This window comes from Lycium barbarum, chromosome 5 (assembly GCF_019175385.1).
Source record: "Lycium barbarum isolate Lr01 chromosome 5, ASM1917538v2, whole genome shotgun sequence".
Classification (NCBI taxonomy): Eukaryota; Viridiplantae; Streptophyta; class Magnoliopsida; order Solanales; family Solanaceae; genus Lycium; species Lycium barbarum.
This window is the reverse complement of record NC_083341.1, coordinates 63,960,545-63,982,332: the sequence shown is the minus strand read 5'-3', so window position 1 is coordinate 63,982,332 and position 21,788 is coordinate 63,960,545. Positions and strand designations below refer to the sequence as shown.

Below are 21,788 nucleotides of genomic sequence, written 5' to 3'. Positions count from 1 at the left end.
TAAGACATAGAACCCGAAGCCCAAGCTAACAGATGGGCACACTGATTCGCTATTTTTTTGACAAAAGACAAAGAAACAGAAGTAAAGTCACACATAAGTGTTTTGCAGTCATGAATAATAACATCAAAATAAGAGTTGTTGCCGCAAGATTTCTGCCACGCTTGTTAAACCAAATGACGGTCAATCTCCACAATAATATGTGTTGATGTAAAGTGATCCTTTAGCCAGCTGGCATGTGGAAAGTTGGAACTAAAGTGTTACCAACAAAAGAAAGACATTCTTTTTAAATATGCTAAAAAGGAAAATAAGACAAATAAATTGAAAAATATTTATGTAAAGTGACTGTTGAGCCCACTGTATTAAATAATATGTACTATTTAATACTCTTTCTGCCCCAATTTATGTGACACAATTCGATTTTGAGAATCAAACTTTTTTATTTTGACTGTGAATTCGGACATACGATCTTTAAGTTTGTTGAAAATAACATACATTATTTTAAAACTACATAAAAAGTATTATAAGTCACAATAATTAACAGTTTAAAATATTTTAAAAGTATACAAATAAATCGCGGTCAAATATTTTTTATTTGACTCTCAAAAAACGAAAAGTGATTGAGAACATAGGGGGTATTGTTATAGCTATTGTTATAAAAAAAAAAAAAATTATATCTCAAAAAATAAGTTAAACATATTTTTATTTTTTACTAGCCGTGATTAAAAGTCATTAATGCCATGATTAAAAGTCATTAATCACCCCATCTTGATTAGCCATTATTCTTCCTAATGACTATTGAATAGCTTTGATGGCCACTCCAACGTCATCATTCTAACGTTAACTTCAGTCACGACATTTAATCCATTAAAAAGTTTTCAATTGTCTTTGACAATTACCAAAGAGACGTTGCTGGCTTATCATAATTGGCTGGGACTAAATCCCAACTCTTTTTCTTTTGAATGAGATGTACAATTCTTCCTCCTTTCTTGTTTTGTGCTGGTCTTTCAATTAATGTTTGTCAGATTTTGACTCCTAATTTTGTATCAGAAGAGCTTGTTGAATCCTGAGAGATACATTCATACCGGATAAAATATCTTTAAGAACAATATCTTAATTAACACAACTCAAGTTATAAAAAATTCTCTACAGCGTTCCTGATAAAGTATATTTTTGGTAAAATTTCCAACAGCTATTACCTATAGCTTGTTTTCAGCCACAAATTCTATCCAAACTTTGTGGCCTGGTAATAGAAATTTTGGACCAGAGAAATCATTTTTATCTGAAGGACTGAGTTTTTCCTCCATACGTCTCATCTGCAAACTGCACTAGAGAAAAAATTGAGCATCATTATGGATTCGATGCTGGTTTTTTCTAGCATTATAATAGTTATTTTACTGGCTATTTCACTCCAAGTTCTTTTCTTCTCACCAATATCTCCTGAAATTCTAGAAATTCCTTTTGCCTCTAAAACCTTCACCACTGCATTTACATCAAACAGCTATTTGCAGGTAACTTCAACCAAAAAAGAAGGGCTCCTCAATTTAATATTTTCTGAAGGACCCCTAAATTTAATATTTTCTTACTTGCCTCTACATTTTTTCTTTATAGGAGGATATGAAGGTCGCGGATTAGGATAGAACTTTAGTAGGTAGCGTTGTCTGGTTTTTGGCGGGATTAGGCTTGGGCGTGGTAGTTGGGAGCACCATGTGTGTCGTAGTTTTAGCCTTATTCATGTTATTTCTTGCTTTTGATATCTGTTACCATCTGTTGTTATTTTCCTTCGGTTATCGCACTATTTCATTGTTGTTAGTGTTTCTTTTCTGAATGCTTTGTACTGCTTTTATTAGTTGCCATGTTTTCTTCATTGCCGTATTTCCTTGTCCACAACTAATTTGATTTGATGAACTTGAGACGTGGGTCTTTCGAAAATAGACTCTCTACCTCCGGGAGGTAGAGATAAGGTCTGCATACACACTATTATAAATTGAGGTTATTTTCACCGACATTCAATGAGAAATTTGGGTTATAAAATATAATTTTCTCACCTCATTCTCACCAAACCAGCTCACCGGAAAAATATATGGTGGAAAACAAGTTCCCATTAAAACTTAGGAAACTTTCTAATTTTTCCGTGTGAAAACACTATTATTTTTTCTTTTCTCACCAATTTAATTAAGATATTATGAGAATAACCGCTTAACATTTTTCACTTGGAAATTTTAGCGGGAAAATAATAAGTAATTTTTTAGTAATGACACTCTACCCTATCCAAACCCTACTGGTATATTATTGTATTCATTCTGATTTTTTGTAATTTCAGAGCGTAAGTAAACTTGGAGAAGGGTTTCTAGATAGACCAGAAGATGTGGCAATGGACAAAATGGGAATTTTATATACAGCTACTAGAGATGGTTGGATCAAAAGAAAGCACAATAATGGAACTTGGGAGAACTGGAAGTATATTGGGCGTGGTACATTACTAGGACTTACAGTATCATCTGCTGGCCATATCATAGTTTGTGATGCAGAAGAGGTAATAATCATTCTGCTTATAGTGGTAGCCTCCATAATAAGTAGGGATCTAGTAGCTCAGTTAGTATGTTATCTAAACTTTCACCTCGTTGGTGCCCCTACCCCTTATGTAATAATTTTTTTTTTAAAAAAAAAGTATAATAAGTAGGGATCTAGTAGCTCAGTTGGTTGGCTACCTAAACTTTCACCTTGTTGGTGCCCCTACCCACTATGTAATAATTTTTTTTTAAAGTACTGTACATAATTGGATAACTTGTCTAGATAAAAAAAATGCATAATAGACATTAATTAACAAGTTTTAAATAGTACATAACGTTAACATAGTATTACCGGGGCGATTTGATATGCACAGCTAAAATTTCTAACAGTAACTATATATGATGTGCAGGGGTTGCTTAAGGTTAGTGAAGATGGCGCAAGTGTTCTTGCCTCACATGTCAATGGTGAAAAAATTAGGTAATTAAGATTAGTAGAACGCCGAAAACTCCTCTTAAACTTGACGCAAATTATTAGTTGCATACCTAAACTATCAATAGTCTTAATTACTCCTTAACATGACTATTTGATAATCTTTACTTCCCTAGACGCTGATGTGGTAAAAAGCTTGGTTACACTCTCTTTTAGGCTCATGGAGATAAAAAATATTGAAAAATCAGCTCCCAAGTTGACTATTTTTCAACCATTAACCATCACATAGTCATATACAATGGTTTATTTATTACAATTATTATGTATTTCTTCTTGCTTCAGCATAATTTATAATGCAAATCAAGTACACCATTGCTATAACATCGAGCCAATAAAGTTCGGGGAGATTGATTCAGGAACCAAGTTTATTGTGAGTTATGCGGTAAAATTCGGACCTAACTACTTAAATAAGAGGTGAAGAGAACGACATAACTTGTGTAAGTACCAATCACTGAAGAAATTAGACAAATGTTTCGAGTGAAAGAACCCCTTCTACTTACTCCCTACCATATTGAGGGAACTGGTAAGAGACCAATCTACCACAGCTTTCTGACACTAAAATTGCACTATTAAAAGGAATGAACGATGCCTAACAAGTAAGGAAGAATCAATTCCCCAATATAACTATAAAATTTCGATCTGTGCAATTTGTTTAAAGCTTGTATTAGGGTAGGTTGTATACATCACACCCCTTGGGGTGCGGCATTTCCCCGGACCCTGCTTAAGCGGGATGCTTTGTGCACTTGGCATTAAAATATCGGAGATAAGATGATCAATTCAATATGCACGGTGCAGTGTATATCACTTGAATAAATATAAATTAAAGTCTATCTTCCTCCCAACCAACTTGAATACTAGACTTTGTCTGCAGCAGAATTTGAATTTGTGATGTGCGCCTAACCAATGGTGAATTTAGGGCCTTTTTTTGGAGCACGTGAACACATGGTCTCGCCGAAAAACTAGATATTTTATGTATATATTTTCTAAAATTAGTATAATGCTACCTACGGGAACACATACTACAAAAGACTAAATGGTGCACTTGGTTGAAAATTGAGTGGCGAACCCATGCTCCAGAAATCCTAGATTCGCCTCTGCGCCTAACCCATACGTGACAGATAATTCCTTACCGATGAACCAAAGCCCTGGGGCATGGTTTATATAATGCTCTTAGCAGCAAAATTACAAAAATTCTCTGGATCCTTGTGTCCATCACTTGTTCTTATGTGCGTGCATATAAGGTATAATTAAAATCCATTGCAAGTTAAAAGTTAGTGCGTACAGATTTGCAGATGATGTGGTGGAAGCATCAGATGGGAGTCTATACTTCAGTGTTGTAAGCACAAAATTTGGACTCCATGAATGGTACCTCGACGTGCTCGAGGCCAAGCCCCATGGTCAGCTCCTCAAATATAATCCTTCGCTTAACCAGACATCTGTAATTCTTGATAACTTGGCCTTTGCAAATGGGGTCACTCTCTCTGCAGATGAAGATTACTTAATTGTATGCGAATCCTGGAAGTAAGTATTTTCAAATTATTTTCTAGCTCGAACTATAAGATAATCAAATGTTCTGTGAATGTACTCTTTTGCTGAAAATGCTTAGACATGTTTCTCTTTTCTTACAATCCTGGGTCGGATTCATTTCTCTTGAGCAGAGGGTCTATTAGAAATAGTCTCTATACCCCACAAAGGTAAGGGTAAGGTCTGGATACATCCTAGCCTCCCCAGACCCCACTTATGGGGTATGTTGTTGCTTAGACATGTTCTCATTTTGCAATCCCATCGACTAGGATGGTTTCTACACTGACACATTCTTTTGGCAATTGGAATCAGTATATGAAATTTGTGTTGCATTGAACATTCTTTTCCTCCTTAATAATCAGATTTAGGTGCCTGAAATATTGGTTGAAAGAGGAAATCAAAGGACAAACAGATATCTTTGTCGATAATCTTCCTGGTGCACCTGATAACATCAAGCTTGCTCCAGATGGTTCGTTCTGGATTGCTGTACTAGAGGTAAGCTATAATCCACCATTTAAATACCAAAGAAAATATATTTGATGTGTCAATTTAGCACTCTTGTATCTGTCTCTGCAACAGTTAACACCTCCAAGGCTAAATTTCATACACTCGTCAAGAGCTTCAAAACATTTGCTGGCAGCTTTCCCCAAATTGATAAACTGGGTGAACGGAGCATACCACAAAGCTATGGTAGTGAATGTGGCAGCTGATGGAAAGATAACTAAAGGATTTGATGATCCAACTGGAAAGGTTATGTCATTTGTGACATCTGTGTTAGAGCATGAGGATCATCTATATTTAGGAAGTCTCAACTGTGACTTCATAGGAAAGTTACCACTGACAACCTCAACTGTCTAGCCATTACTAGCTCACATTGTGGTCTACAAATTGTACGTCTTGATTCCAAGAATATATGCCTAGCAAATTTAAGAAACATCATAGCTAAATTAGGACAACCAGAACTGACTGGAAATAGCAAAGATATTCACGAGGCATTCAACATCACCTGTTGTTGGTAAGAACCCAATAATCAGACCATATTAAGGAAACAAATTACAGTTAAAGAGGAAAAGTGTGTGCAATTTCCTTTTGTCTCCTAGTAAACATAAGCAGGACACAAAATGCAAGAGAAAATGATCCATAATAATTCCAGACAGTTGCATTCAAACAATTTATGAAACTAAGATGACACCACGAAAAGTTACAATGGAACAATAATTTGGAACAGGTATGAGCGTATATGAAGGGATTCCATCTACTTCAACGCCAGCCGTAACAACAGGATCCTAAAATAATTTATGCAAATCATACATATCTAATGAATCGGACGGTATTCAATGGCAATCAATCACGTTCACTGATGGCTGTTAAGTGCTCATCGATTTCTTCGGTTGACAATACTCTTAAGGACGGATTTTCTTTCCCAACAACACCAACCTGCCAAATACCAGAAGATATAATGTATTCAAGCAGTTAACCCAATGCAGTTATAATCAGAGGCGGAGCCAGCTTATGTCCAGAGGGTTCCTCGGCAAAAAATTACAGTGTATTTTCAAAGTTAAAATTATTTTATTATGTATATATATAGTAGATGTTGAACCCCCTGACTTCTTCGTTTATTTACCTTTTAGAATTTTTGAACCCCCTAGATGAAAATCCTGGCTCCGCCACTGGTTCTAATCCGGAAAAAACACTATAACTCACTAAACACAACCCAAGGCTAATTAATAGCGTGATACGGGTCTCATGTCCATATTTCGCAACCACTTACTCTACTGAGAAAATAGTGGACATCATCGACCCATCTCCTTACTATAAACAATGGAAATATGCAAATATCTAAAGGGGCATTGTATCTCGAGGGAGAGTAACACTTTGTGCAGCCACTCATACTTGCATACCAAAATCATCCTAAGGAAGCAAGAGAAAATGATCCACTCTGAGGAAAAAACAAGGAGGTGCAAACAAAACAGCAATCAACCCTCTCTCTTTCATTCCTTTTCCTCTCTTCCTCTTAAGCGGTGCTCGTTATGGGCAAGAACTCAATAACACCCAATCGTAAATAATGTGGAGGAACAATGAAGTACCTCGATCTCGCTGGCCTTGAAATCTTCTTGTAGAACAGATTGAAGAGCAGATATTGCAGTCTGAGAAGAAAAAACACGATCCCTTAGCACAATCTGATAGTGTATTCTTCAACTTTAACATCAGATCTAAATACTTCCTCAAAATTCTATAATACATAGAAGATGAAATAGTCCAGGTAGACAAATTAAATGTCCTCCATATCAATTAATAATAGCCCTCATACAAGTCAAATAACATATTCTTAATTGAATAAACTACCGAAATTAATAGGAGTCCTTTGTGAAGAAAAACAACCAATGATGACAGTAATATGTTGGAGGAAGCAACTTCTAGCTTTGATTAGGAGATTATGCAACTTTTTAATACTCCTAGTCAAAAACCTTTTTATCGGACAACACATCAGGACTCATTAATCAAAACGGGAAGATCACCAGTCTTTGCTCGTAAATAAGTGAGGTATAGATTAAAGTTTGACAGTGTGGTTCATCTAGAGGTTGCAGGTTATATTAGCGAAAGAGCACCAAATACTCATGTTATGTGGATTAAAAATAGCCCATGACTTTTTATATTTATTCCATAGGCAATGCATAAGAGAATAAATTCAAATGGTAAGATCTTCTCCAAAAGTCTTAAACACTATTAACTACTCTATTACCAGATAACCATAGATTAAATACAAGCATAAATCTGAGACAAAAAAAGAAGAAAGAGAAAGCCAATTTTGCATAAAATAGCTGCGGAAGCCAATTTTGCATAAAATAGCTGCGGAAGCCAATTTTGCATAAAATAGCTGCGGATAAGGAAAACTATGCAGGCAAGAGACAAGAAACAAAGAGTAAGCAGCAGAGGTTTGAACCAAAAACGACTCAGCAATGGGAATAGCAGAAGAAAGGAAGCTCTAAACACGCCTAAGCAGTTTTTACCTGAACATTTCCTCATACGAAAAAGCAGGGTTGCTTTTCATTTTCTTCTCCAAGAAATTAATTGCCTCTTGCTCTTTAGATCCAGCACTTGTAGCCTGCAACAAAGTCAATACATCTAAACAACATGAACAGAATATAGATTCCAGAAAATTCCAACAACTCTCTTCTGAAAGATCTCAAGACAGGACTTAAAGCACCTTCGCGCCAAAAAAACGCAGCACATAGGAAACAGATCTAAAATGATTCGTTGACATCCGCTAGCCTAGCCATCTGATTCCACATGTTCGATCTTAAATGGTAAATGAGAGCTACAACTAATTACTGCAAAGCAAAGTACACCGGTGTAACACCCTGATACCTCGTTTTGACTTTTTATGTGTTTGGTTGCGTTTTGAACATGCCAATAAGTTGATATAACTACTTGAGACTTGTGTTAATGGTTGAAGTTGAGTTTGAAGGGGTCCGGACACATTTTGAGGGTGTTGAGGTGAAATATATGGCACTGCACCAGATGTTGTTATGTTGCGATAGTTCAGCAATGGCAGCCCCCAATCTGATATTATGGTGCCGGTATAGGCCGAATTCTGTTGTGGTACAATTCTGATTGGTAATAAATAATAGGACTTTGCAATATTTGATTGATCACAATTATATATATTCCATTGACTATAGAAGTTCCCAGTGAATTCTGCAATCGAAGCTGGTCTGGCCCAAGCTCACAATAGCAGCATATGTTGTTATTGCAGCACTATGTGTGATAGACTATGTAATAGTCTATGTAAATAATTTAAATATTATCTTCCTTATGTAGAGTAATTAGGTCCTATAATTTAGTCTAGTATGATAGTGAGATACCTACTTTGTATATAATGACTTTCATACATCAATACAAATCACGGATTGATTTCATACATGGTATCATACTAGGTTTCTCCTAAAAACTCTTCTCTCCTAACCCTAGCCGTAGCCGCCACCCCTTCCTCCTCCCTCTTCTCTCTTCAATGGCTGACAACAAAAATTTTCATTCTGCTTTAACCGTCACGAATGTGAAATCTTTAATCCCAATCACTCTAGACATGGAAACCGGCCATTATCACGAATGGGCGACACTATTCAAAGTTCTAGCCCGCGTCCACTCCGTACTTGAACACATCATACCACCAACTGACACCACTGAACTCACCGCGTACAACGCAACAAAGGCGGCTAACCTTCCGCTCTGGAAACGGCTAGATGCGGTGGTCCTTCAATGGATATACACCACCGTATCCTATGATATTCTTACCTCTATTCTCGTGGCGGATGATGTTGCAGAGAAGGCTTGGAATCGAGTTGCTCAACTTTTCCAAGATAACAAGCACTCAAGGGCAGCGTACCTTGAAACTGAATTCACCAACACAAAAATGGCCGACTTCGGCTCGGTTATGGCCTATTATAATAGGCTCAAGTCTCTCGCGAACCAGCTTGCCAACGTGGGGTCGCCGGTGTCCGACCAACGTTTGGTCTTACGCCTCCTTGCAGGCTTACCCGAGACATATGCACACTTTGTCACCACCATCCAGCAGAAGGATGTGCTGCCTCTTTCTCTGAAGTGTGCTCCAGACTCAAGCTCGAAGATGCAGCAGCCAAGGAACGTGCCCGCGATTCCGGTCCCGCGGCTCTACTTGTTAATAATGATACTCCCTCCCCGCCACCTAGCGGTAACAATAATTCAACTAACCGTTGTGATAATAATCGTGGCAGGAATTCTAACAGGAACAAGGGAAAGGGGAACAACAACAACAACCGCGGGAAATCCGGTCGTGGCCGCGGCGGACAGACCAGCAACGGCCAGTGGCCGACGGGACAGCCACCGGCAGGGGGCTACTACTGGCCTGCCTGGCCGCCCCAGCTGTAGCCAATGCCCCCCTGCCCGTATCCGATGAGACAGTGGCAGCAGCGTCCCACCACACCGCGGCCCGGCAGCGGCATTCTCGGTGCGGGTCCACGACCTCAGCAGGCCTATTCCATGCATGGTCCGACCTATTCTGGGTACACTCCGACAGACGTGGAGGCAGCCATGCACACTCTGTCCATGCATCAACCGAATGATAATTGGTACATGGACACCGGAGCGACTTCCCACATGACTGCCAACTCAGGTACTCTCACGTCTTATTTTAATTTGAGCAATAATTCTGGAATCATTGTTGGTAATGGTAGCACTAATCCAATTCGAGGCTATGGTCATACATCCCTACCCCCACCTAATCCTCAATTACGTCTCCGAAATGTCTTGCATGCTCCAAACTCATCAAAAACCTTATTTCCGTACGTAAATTCACTAAGGACAATAATTTTTCTGTTGAGTTTGATCCTCTTGGATTTTCTATGAAGGATTTACCTGACGGGGATCCGCCTAATGAGATGTGAGAGCACCGGGGAATTGTATCCTATCATTGCCAGAAAATGGACCGCTCCACCATCCACCTTCATTGCCGCATCACCTAGCTTGTGGCATTCCCGACTCGGCCATCCGGGAAATGCTATCCTTAGTTCTCTTCGTAGTAATGCCTTAATTGAATGTAATAGGGCCCGAACTTCTTTTTGTACCTCTTGTCTTTGGGGAAACATGTTAAATTGTCATTTTATGATTCATTGTCATTTACTACTATGTCGTTTGATATCATTCATAGTGATTTATGGACATCTCCTGTTTTAAGTTCTAATGGGCACCGCTATTATGTTTTCTTTCTTGATGATTATAGTAATTTTCTTTGGACTTTTCCAATCTCTAACAAGTCCCAAGTCTATTCCACTTTTCTATCTTTTAAGGCATTAATCCAGACTCAATTCGAAAGAGACATTAAAAAAATTCAATGTGATAATGGGCGGGAGTTTGCCAATGGGCATTTTCAATCTTTTTGCCTCTCAAATGGTTTAAATTTCTGATTTTCTTGCTCCCATACCTCTCCTCAAAACAGAAAAACGGAAAGAAAAATTAAATCCATTAACAATATAGTGCGCACTCTCCTTATCCACTCTTCCATGCCTCCCTCTTTTTGGCATCATGCTCTCCAAATGGCCACATACTTCCTTAATGTACTTCCCACCAAAGTCCTTGGGTATAAATCACCAACGCAAGTTCTCTATCAACGAACCCCCTCCTATTCTCATCTCCAGATTTTGGGTGTCTATGTTATCCACTTTTCCCATCTACAACTATTCATCAGTTACAAGCAAGATCCACCCCGTGTGTATTTTTGGGCTATCCGTTGAATTATAGACGATGTAAATGTTATGATTTATCCACCAACAAAATCATCATCTCAAGGCATGTCATCTTTGAGGAAACTCAATTTCCCTTCTCCAAATTGCACTCACCAACCCCAACTTCTTATGATTTTTTGAACCATGGGATTTCTCCATATACCCTGCATTTTTTGTCACAGCCTCCTCCACCCGTCGTTCCCTCGGTCCAGCCCCTCCCCCCCACTGCCGAGCAGCCCCTCCCCCTCGCTGCTCCACCCGTGACTGCCCAGCAGCCCTCCCCCTCCACTGCCCAGCAGTCCAACCCCACGGTCACTGCCCCACAGCCTCTACCCCCCACTGCCCCACCCGTGACTGCCCAGCAGCCTACCCGCATGGTCACTAGAAGCCAACATGGGATTTTTAAGCCCAAACATCCGTTCAACTTAAATACATCTAGCACTCCCTCCATCTCGCCTATCCCACGAAATCCTATCAGTGCTCTAAATGACCACAATTGGAAAGCTGCCATGGTTGATGAATATAATGCTCTAATTAGTAATAAGACGTGGGAGTTGGTTCCACGTCCCACTGATGTGAATCTTATTCGTTCTATGTGGATTTTTCGTCATAAAAAGAAATCTGATGGTTCTTTTGAGAGGCACAAAGCCCGTCTTGTCTGTGATGGCAGGTCTCAACAGGTTGGAGTTGACTGCGATGAGACTTTCAGTCCGGTTGTCAAACCGGCTACTATTCGCGCTGTCTTGAGCATTGCACTTGCACACTCTTGGCCCATTCATCAGTTGGACGTCAAGAATGCTTTCCTACACGGTAATCTTAATGAGACTATTTATATGCATCAACCTATTGGGTTTAAGGATCCAAAGCATCCACATCATGTCTGTCTCTTGAAGAAATCGTTGTACGGACTTAAGCAAGCTCCCCGTGCATGGTTCCAACGCTTTGCAGACTATGTCTCCACTATTGTTTTTTCACATAGCTGATCTGATCACTCTCTCTTTATTTATTGTCGAGGTTCTGACATTGCTTACATTCTGCTATATGCTGATGATATTATTCTCACAGCTTCCTCAGATGCTCTCAGAAAATCCATCATGTCTCTGCTTAGTGCCGAATTTGCTATGAAGGATTTGGGCCCTCTAAGCTATTTTCTGGGTATCGCTGTTACCCGGACTTCACACGACATGTTTCTCTCTCAGAAAAATTATGTAGCCGATATTATAGAGCGTGCGGGCATGACTGCCTGTAAGCCAAGTCAAACACCGGTCGACACCAAAGCCAAACTTGGTGCCACGGCCGGGCCTCCTTGAGATGATCCCACCCAATATCGTAAGTTGGCCGGCGCGTTGCAGTACCTTACATTCACAAGACCAGACATCTCCTATGTGGTTCAACAAGTATGCCTTCACATGCATGATCCAAAGGTTGCACATATGCATGCTCTTAAACGCATAGTCCGATACATTCAAGGTACTATTGAGTTTGGTCTCCATCTGTACAAATCCTCCACTGCCTCTCTTGTTTCTTATACAGATGCAGATTGGGGTAGTTGTCCAGACACTCGCCGATCCACATCAGGTTACTGTGTCTTCCTTGGCGATAATCTCCTCTCATGGTCATCCAAACGACAACCTACTATGTCTAAGTCGAGTGCCGAGGCCGAATATCGTGGCGTCGCTAATGTCGTCTCTGAGTCCTGTTGGCTTCACAACCTTCTTTTGGAGCTCCGTTGTCCTATCCGGACAGCTACATTGGTTTATTGTGATAATGTTAGTGCCATATACCTATCAGGTAATCCAGTTCAATACCAACGCACTAAACATATTGAGATGGACATACATTTCGTACGTGAGAAAGTTGCCCGTGGAGAAGTTCGTGTTCTTCACGTCCCGTCCCGTTACCAGATCGCAGATATCTTCACTAAAGGTCTTCCGCGCGTGCTCTTTGATGATTTCAGGGACAGTCTAAGCGTACGACAACCTCCCGCTTCGACTGCGGGAGTGTGATAGACTATGTAATAGTCTATGTAAATATTGTAAATATTCTCTTCCTTATATATAGTAATTAGGTCCTATAATTTAGCCTAGTATCATTCTGATAGTGAGATACCTACTTTGTATATAATGACTTTCATACATCAATACAAATCACGGATTTATTTCCTACAATGTGTAAGTGAATAGTTTTATATTCCCAACGGCCAACACACTTTTGGATGAACATGGTCTCGATCTTAAGGGGGACCTCACTCCAAAGTACTTCCTAATACATGGATTTGTATGAGATTTTAGTCTTCAAATCAAAGATTAAACCATAAAAAATCATGGGTGCTTGTCCAAAACTGCAAAATTGTTAAATCCTAGGATTGGAGTTGATTTATTAAATCTAATTGACGGTAAATTGGAATGAACTAATGAAATGATCGGTAACCCAGAGACACTTGGTTGGTCAGTTTGATAGAGTTTAACCCGGGGTTTGACTTTTGTTATAGGTACCAGGGAATTAACTTTGACCTAGAGACAATTTTGGATAACGAGTTGTATGGGTGTCTTTGACACCGTTGAACAATTACTTCACTAGGTTGGCGAGCGTTGCTTGAGTCTTGATTCGTAGCAGCGCTTTGAGGTCTGGACATAAGATAAATGGAAACTTCAACCTCTAAGTGCTCGTTTTGGATAAACTAGTATACAGTATGGTCTGAAATAGCACAAATGCTATGAAATGTTGTTCAGGCAGCCATGTATAGGTGGGAACGAGCATTTACAAGTACAGTTTGGGAACCTGTTGAGCCTTTAGCCAGTCTTATACACTGTAATACAGTAAATGATTTGATAAATTGTTTTACTGTATTTATATTATAGCTTAGATGTATATATAAGTAGTTACGTTTATGCTTTAACGGCGTTGCACGAAGCATCTTGTTAGTAGCTGAGTGCTGACCAGTGTCTCGGACAATGTTGTGGCATAATATGCATGCATTGAGTTTATGTTCACTCGACTAGCGTGTCGTGTGTTCGTTGTTCATGTTTTGCATTGGGTCGATGTCACTCAGCTAGAGTCCCGAGTGTTCACCTTGCAATGAACAAGGTATTGATGGATACTGATTGTACATCCCCCTGACCAGCGTCTCTGGCCTCATTTTGACACAGAAGTGTGGATTATTTGGTGTTCAGTGGGCCTGGGTGTTCATCATGCCTGTTCATTTAGCTAGTGTCCTGTATGATTATCGTCAGATATGCTCCACTTGTATGGGCATGTTCAGGAACTTGCTAGCAAACTCAGTCTCAGTATATTACTGCTCTAATGCGAGGCTGGCACAATCCTTCCAGTTATCACCAAACAAAAGACTTACATACACTCTTGAATTACTTGTACTGGAAGCAGGTAAGCAATCTCTCCTAGTATATGGCCGACGTTGGTCAGTTGTCCCAATAGGAACCCTCTCCAATTTTACGCAGCTAATTGCATTACTTATGCACAGATTCAGTACAGTTTGGCCTTCGTGTTATATCAGATTCAATTCAGTGCAGTTGCATACAGTTGCATCACAGACATGCATGCATTATTTTCATAAAGTACTTGCCCTATAGGGAAGGGTCGACGCTTACTGGGTCTGGATGATTCACTCCCTTATTATAACATAGGTCTCAGGTATATCTTCTGGCAGCCTCAACAGACTCTTGTCTAAACCTAGTGTAAACAAATTGTCTGAACTCAGCTCACATGTATTGACCTCAACCTGAAGCTTAACTACAGCCAACCATCCAACACAAAACTCAAGCTTAATTGACAAACAATGCAGGCTAGAGTATGCCAAGCTCAATTATCAAGCTCAGACATGTCTAGCACAAAGATAAACCGGGCATTGTACAACATACGTGTAATCCTTTTGTCACCTAAACGAAGAAAGAACCCAAGAATGAACACCCTAAATTTTCCTTTCTCATAGATCACTTTTTTTTTTTTTTGGAATCTTTATACCTGATTTGAAGATGAAAGTCGCGGAAATGCGAATGCTGCGATGGATGTGTGGGCACATTAGGAGGGATAGAATTAGGAATGAAGATATCCGGGACAAGGTGGGAGTGGCATCGGTGGAGGACAAGATGCGGGAAGCGAGGCTGAGATGGTTTGGGCATGTGAAGAGGAGAGACACAGATGCTCCAGTGCGGAGGTGTGAGAGGTTGGCTATGGACGGTTTCAGGAGAGGTAGAGGTAGGCTGAAGAAGTATTGGGGAGAGGTGATTAGACAGGACATGGCGCAGTTTCAGCTTACCGAAGACATAACCTTAGATAGGAGGTTGTGGAGAACTCAGATTAAAATAGAAGGCTAGAAGGTAGTCTTGCTTATCCTTTCATCCTAGTAGTTGTAGTTTTGCTCATTCGTTTATTGCCATTTGATTTCTGCTTATATTTGTTGGGCTTTGTACTTCGATTATCTTATTTATCTATGACAGCTATTGCTCCTTCTTTCCAGACTGTTCTATCATGACTTTCTCGCTTTTGTTATTCCTCGTTTTCATATTGTTTTGATATGCTTGTCCCTATCTGACCTTTTTGTCTTGTTCTCTCTTGAGCCGAAGGTCTTTTGGAAACAGCCTCCCTACCTTTTAAGGTGGGATTCTACTGGGTATGTTGTTGTTGTTGTTGTTGTTTATACCTGATTTAGATATTGGTACTGAATGCATTTATTTCACCTTGAACGACGGCTCTCCAAGAGTAATACATTAGAGGGCTTTAAAGAAGTTCTTTGTACCAGATTAAGTTATTAATATTGAATGAATTCATTTCACATTGGAAACATGGTGTTCCTTGTAATTACAATTTGAATTCCCAACGGCTTGGGCAATTCATGTCGTCAAATATGTAACTTGAAATCTCCCACAGATTCAAACACAATACGAACTGCTGGTAACAAAGAGGACAACATGGAACTAAGATTAAAATCAGCGTGATGACTGAAGACAGTGGGATGGCCCAGTTGAGAAGCTCTACTATCCACTTCGAGAATTGTTTTTCAGTAATCTGATATATGCCTCGAGATTATGGCAATAATGGGAAGAAGGAAATAAGAAGAGCCACTAAACGTTATGATGTTGAGAGATATTCACAATATTTTTGAAAAACTATAAGAGTGGCATTGTGTAATAGACTGGTGCTTGAGAAATATAATATAACAGATCCAATTACATCGCCACTCTTATAGATTGAAAAATGAGAGAGTCCCCCTCCTCTTTCAGAGTAAATCCTCAAATGTTTTAGCAATGGTAAAGTTCATCAAATCTAAATCCTGAAGTACTTTGACAATCGTAAAGTTGATCAAATCTTTTGTTAATATTGTGATGCTTACTCTTCTGAAGTGTGGAACAATTAAACAGGAAAAGGAAAAGAGAACAATTAAAAGATAAAAAATTATAGAGACAATGGCATTCTTTTGCATCTGTTTCTATTTTGATACTTAAGAAGATACTCAATCAGCTATTATTTCGAAAAATTGACATAAGTGCAGTAAATACCTTATGACCAAAAAAATGACCAGCAGGGTCACATTTGAACAGCTGAGGTCCCTTCTCCTCATCGATTCCCAAAATCATAGCAACTTCATATCAGAAAAGAGAAAAAAGACAGCCATGAATAAATTTATGTTATCTGCCCCATCACTACCGCAACCAACAAAAAGAAAAACGAAATAAGGGGTCGAGCCTCGCAAATATCGAAGGACAGCAGTAACGAACCTACTCCGAGGGGTCTCATATAGGCATTCTGTGTATATACCTGAGACTTGTCTGCAATCCTGCATTGCGTACATGCTGGGTCATTATAATCTTATAATTGGAAAATTCTGATGCATTTTCTTGTTAGCTCATTAAAGTTTCATCAAAGAAAAGTTCTACGATATGTACTCTCTACTGCCAAAGAAAAAGCACATCATAAAAACAATTAAGTAATTTGATTTGTTTCCTCCACATGAATCAAACATGCTGTCATACTACAAGCTTTGGGAAGCAAAAAAAATTAGACAGGAAATGACGTTTGACAAAATACTAAATCCACAATTTGCATGTCTTTTCAACCTAGTCCAACTCTAACACGTCTGCTTAGCAATATACGTATTAGTACAAAGAAAAAAGAAAAAAAGGTCATAAAACAAATAACATACCATCTAGCCAGTACATCCACCGGCATCTCATATCCATAGTTAAAACGGAATTCAGCAGCTTCATTTCGAGCTTGTTGGACCAAGGTTCTTGCATCAGCTGAAATTACACAGGAAAATATGTTAAAATAACTGTGGAAGTACAATATAGTTACAAAATCAAAGCAATATAATCTATTTCTAGAACAACCAAAAAAAACACTGAAGGGGACAACCTTTTAACTTCCAACTTGTCTCTCGTGAGTTCAAAAAACATGTCTTAGTATGCATGCCTACTGAAATGATAAAAGGTGCATGATTCGCATGTCAACAACTATACATTTCCACAAAAAGTAGATCAATGCAAAAACTGTTTAATCACAGCCTAAGTTTTATCATAAAGAATTAAATCTCCATTTTCATATGAACCGCCCAGAATAGAACTCTTGCACTCCTATTCTTTTCCTGATCAAGTAACTCTTACACTCCTTTAAAAAGTAACAGACCTGCATTGTTTTAAAAGGCAGTGTCAGGACTCGCCCCGAGGCTCGCCTCGGGGCAGGGCAGTGGCAAAACGCCCTGGGGCTAACGTGCGGGGCTTAGTTCCTATGAGGCTTACGCCCTAAGCGCTCAATCGTACGCCCTAAACATGCTTAACGCCCAAGGCTCGCCTAACAGTTCTTACACAAATTATATTTTAAATTCCTTAATTAAAATCATTCACCCTCATAATTGTTTAACAAAATAATGATACTTAATAGTTTTTCATCTATAGAAATAGAAGATTGGGTGTAACTCATATAACAAGTCGTAGTATTGAATATTTACTATTTGAGAACGTCGTGAGGGTGAATATCACTTAATTGTTTTAACAAAAACACATAGTGGAATTGTACATTTTCACTTGTCATTGGTCATAAGTCCTATGTATCAATCATATAATTTTATTTTTTGTTCATGAAGAAGTTATATTTTAATTGTAATATTGATAAATTTTATTGATTATTTGCTTATAGGGAGATAAAATGAATAGTATGATAGTAATAGTGTTTTAAGAAACTGTGTTTTTTTCCGTGTTTGAAAGTTAAAATGTTAGAATTGTTTTGCATTTCATAATAGCTTTTATTTCATTGTATTGTTTATACTTGTAGAATTATGTTATATATAATTACAAGTTATAAGCGGTGTATAATGGATTGTTTTGATCATTTTTTTGTGAGGATCAAGCGCGCGCGCTCACACACACACACACACACACACACACACACATATATATATATATATATATATATATATATATATATTTCATTTATTTACAGTTTTCTTTTATTTTTTAATGTAATTTTACCTATTTAAAAATATTTATTGTAATTATATTATTTTAAAAAATACTAAAAATTAAATACCCATGGGGCTTACGCCCCGTGCTTCGAAGCTTATGTAAAACGCCCCGCCTTTTAAAACACTGCAGACCTGTCATGCCGGTAGTTAACAGTCCGAGATACTTGGTAACTGGGAACAAATGGGACACACTTGTCTGATCCAATAACTTGTCCTGCTCATTCAAAAGTAACAAACAATTATAAACTTGATAACAGTTCCGTATACCAAAAAATCCTAGGAAAGCTCTGGAAACATGTAAATCAGGCATAAATGAACGAACTAGAACTCTCTATAAGTAATATTACACAACAATGTCTTCTTTGCTTACAAATTTACATAACTCCGCCATACTAATGATCCTAAATCAAGTCATACTCAAACATAAATTGATATTTTTTTTTTTTAATATTTGTGGTGTTCGGGCCAGCTTGCGCGCACTCGACTAATTTCACCGGATACCTGCCACCCCCCACTAGCAACATATACCAGGTAACTCTGTCCACTAAGGCTAGGACAGAGTGTTTTGTCTCCACTGCGATTTAAACCTGAGACCTCATGGTTCTTGTATGGGTTAAAAATGCATCTAACATGTAGTTGACACGTGTTGATTTTTACAATGACGTAGAGATATCAGATGGTAATGCCGAGTATAGCATTACAGAGAGACAGCTAATACCGAAGTCCTGGTCAATGAAGAGAACATCAACGGAAACAACATATAAGACCTTTACCACGCATTAAATGGAGTTAATGCAGTAACGACAAAACAGTTCATAACGGTCAGAATCAAGGAATTAAATGACAATCATTAATTCAGTAATTAATGATTGCCGTTACTTACATACAACGGGAAGCGCACCAAATAGAATCATCTACCTATAAATAGGATTTTCACTTGTATACCTAGGCATCCAATACCGACTAAAAAATATACTTCTACTGATTATTGTTTTGCTTATTCTCATCATCATTATTTTCTGATCATTAAGTTCTTACTCATTCTTGGAAAGGAGAAAATCCATTACTACTGTTCATCACAATTGGCATAAGTCTACTTCTTCCTTTTATTTACTTACTCTTTATCGATAATTAATAAATTGCTTGTGTTAATTCTTACATCGGTATCAAATTACTACCAATTGTGGTTAACCTTAGCACAAATTCAACTATTTGGGTAAAATACGAATTTCGACTCAAACAATTCTCAACCCACTTCATTGACCACCGAGCCACACCCTTGAGTAAACAAAAATTGGAATCTTAAAACAACAAAGATGTTACTCCGTTTATTCCTAGAAGTTTGGCTTTTTCACATCCTGAGATCCAAACTAAAGTTGACTTCGACTAACATGATGTATTCTTTTCACATTATTGAGAGGAGACTTGCGATTCATAGCATTTTGTCGGAAGTTTCGGAATTTCTAAATTTCAACTTTATAAAAATGAATTTGATCTACTCTGATTTAACTCCAAACTGATTCTCCTTAAGCAAAATGAACTTAAAAATTGCACTCACGGGGACTTTCTTCTGAGTAACAACACAAACTGAGTCTTTTCCACGCACACCAATAGAAGTGATTCCGGCAGCCTTCACAGCCTTAAACGCATACTCTGTTAAGAAATAAAAGTAAAAATACCAATCAATTAATCAAGAGTTAATAACACTTTTGGTCCCTCAATTATTGATAAATTCTAATTTTAGACCTTGTGATATCTAACTAAGCACATTTAAGCTTCAATTACTTGAAATGTGCACTTTTCATCATGTTGCTCGGACTCTTCAAAATTGTCATCGGATCCTCCAAATGTAGTGTATATTTGGAGGATCCGGCACGAGTGCGGCAGCATTTTTGGAGAGTTCGAGCAACATAGTGTTTCATCCATGTGCTTGTGAATAGTCACAAGTATCATTAAGTATAACCATTTCACCATCTAATTACCCGTGAATTATGTTAAGTTTGTACCGTTACACCACATTGAAGGTAATATACTTGTAAGAATATATCTTAATATAACATATTTCCTACCTTGAGGGATGAACCATGCATATTTCAATTAATTAAAGGTCATGGATATTTATACTTTTGAACTGCTTGAGCCGAGGGTCAATGGCGGATCTAGGATATTATCTGAGGGGGTTTGAAAAATAAAACTGTAGTGCCCGAGGCTTGAACTTGGAACCTCAAGGTGAATTTTGAACCCCCTAAACCGCTGAACCAACCCTTACTCTTGTGTTCAGGATGTTCAAAATCTATAAATGTACATAAAACATATAAAAATATCTTATATATACAGTGTAATTTTTTTTCACGGTGAACACCCTCAATGGGCTATAGATCTGCCCCTGCGAGAGTCTACCGAAAACAACCTCTCTAACTCCCAAGGTAGGGTTACACTCAAGGGCAGAGCTAGGTAATGGCTATGGGGTTCATTCCAACCCTATTCAGCGAAAATTATGTTGTATATACAAGATTAAAATTACTTTTTATGTATATATAGTAGATATTAAACCCCTTAACTTCTTCGTTTGTTTACTACTATATATTCCCTTAGACCCCACTTTGTGGGATTTCACTGGGCATGTTGTTGTATTTCAAGTAATTAAAGGTTAGATATCAGGAAGGACTAAAATTAGAATGTACCAATAATTGAAGGACTAAAAGTGTTAAGAAACCTAATACAAATGAGGGAAAAAGGACATTAAATGCATACCGACTTGGAAAAGACGACCTTCGGGGGAGAAAATAGTTATGTGACGATCGTAACCACCTCCACTTCCTCGACTCATTCTTCACTATTGTTTTGAGTTAATTCTTTTTAACTGATTTGGGGATATTTTTGTGAGAGATAATTTTTTCCCCAAGACTACTTTCTGGGAAGAATTAACTGAAGGTGACTAAAAAGTCTTCAAATGACTAAAGGTGACGTGTAGGGCCCACCCCACATCAAAACCCAATTAAATTTGGGATTAAGAAGATTGGGGTCCAAAATGTAATTTTTAAAACTTCTTAATCTTTTACAAACTACAAAAAAACCCCAAAACACCCACCCATTATACTAAAACACCCACCCGTTATTCAAAACTTCCCAAACCGTTCCCTCCCCACAACTCCCTCGCACTTCTTCCATATTTCAAAATCAAAACTCCTAAGCAAACAATTAATCTCATTCACTTGGATGTCTCTCATCTCACCTCTTTTCTTGTCATCTTCTTCTTCACCCTCGTCTATAGGCGATGCTGCTGCTGCTTCTTCTTTAATATCAAGGTAAAGTTTTTGTTTCACTTGTTCCAAAAGTTATTTGGTAGAAATTGATGATTTTGGTTGTAGAAGAAGAAGAAGAACATGGGTTTGTGTTCAATGTTGTTTATTTTGTTGTTCCTTGTTCGAGAAACCCTTATTTAGGGTATTTGTTTGACTTGTTGGGGTTTTGCGTTTGTAAATAGCGTACATTGTTCTCAAATTATGGTTTTTTGTGATGTTTTT

At 38.3% G+C, this 21,788-nt stretch overlaps 2 protein-coding genes across 2 annotated transcripts; one reads left to right on the top strand and one right to left on the bottom strand.

Annotated features, from left to right (window-relative positions):
- Nucleotides 1-1,219: 1,219 nt before the first annotated feature.
- On the top strand, nt 1,220-5,458 carry LOC132640907 (protein STRICTOSIDINE SYNTHASE-LIKE 5-like). The gene is made up of 6 exons (XM_060357718.1): nt 1,220-1,508; nt 2,321-2,533; nt 2,921-2,988; nt 4,285-4,521; nt 4,887-5,019; nt 5,104-5,458. The coding sequence occupies exons 1-6, from the start codon at nt 1,350-1,352 to the stop codon at nt 5,380-5,382; spliced, it is 1,089 nt and encodes a 362-aa protein (XP_060213701.1). The 5' UTR covers nt 1,220-1,349; the 3' UTR covers nt 5,383-5,458.
- A 188-nt stretch (nt 5,459-5,646) lies between these two features.
- Nucleotides 5,647-21,356, bottom strand: LOC132639451 (proteasome subunit alpha type-6-like). Its single transcript, XM_060355894.1, has 9 exons — nt 21,353-21,356; nt 19,820-19,914; nt 18,394-18,475; nt 16,945-17,041; nt 16,520-16,578; nt 16,301-16,383; nt 7,536-7,630; nt 6,612-6,671; nt 5,647-5,961 (listed from the first exon to the last, which is right to left on the bottom strand). The coding sequence occupies exons 1-9, from the start codon at nt 21,354-21,356 to the stop codon at nt 5,928-5,930; spliced, it is 609 nt and encodes a 202-aa protein (XP_060211877.1). The 3' UTR covers nt 5,647-5,927.
- Between the last annotated feature and the right edge of the window lie 432 nt (nt 21,357-21,788).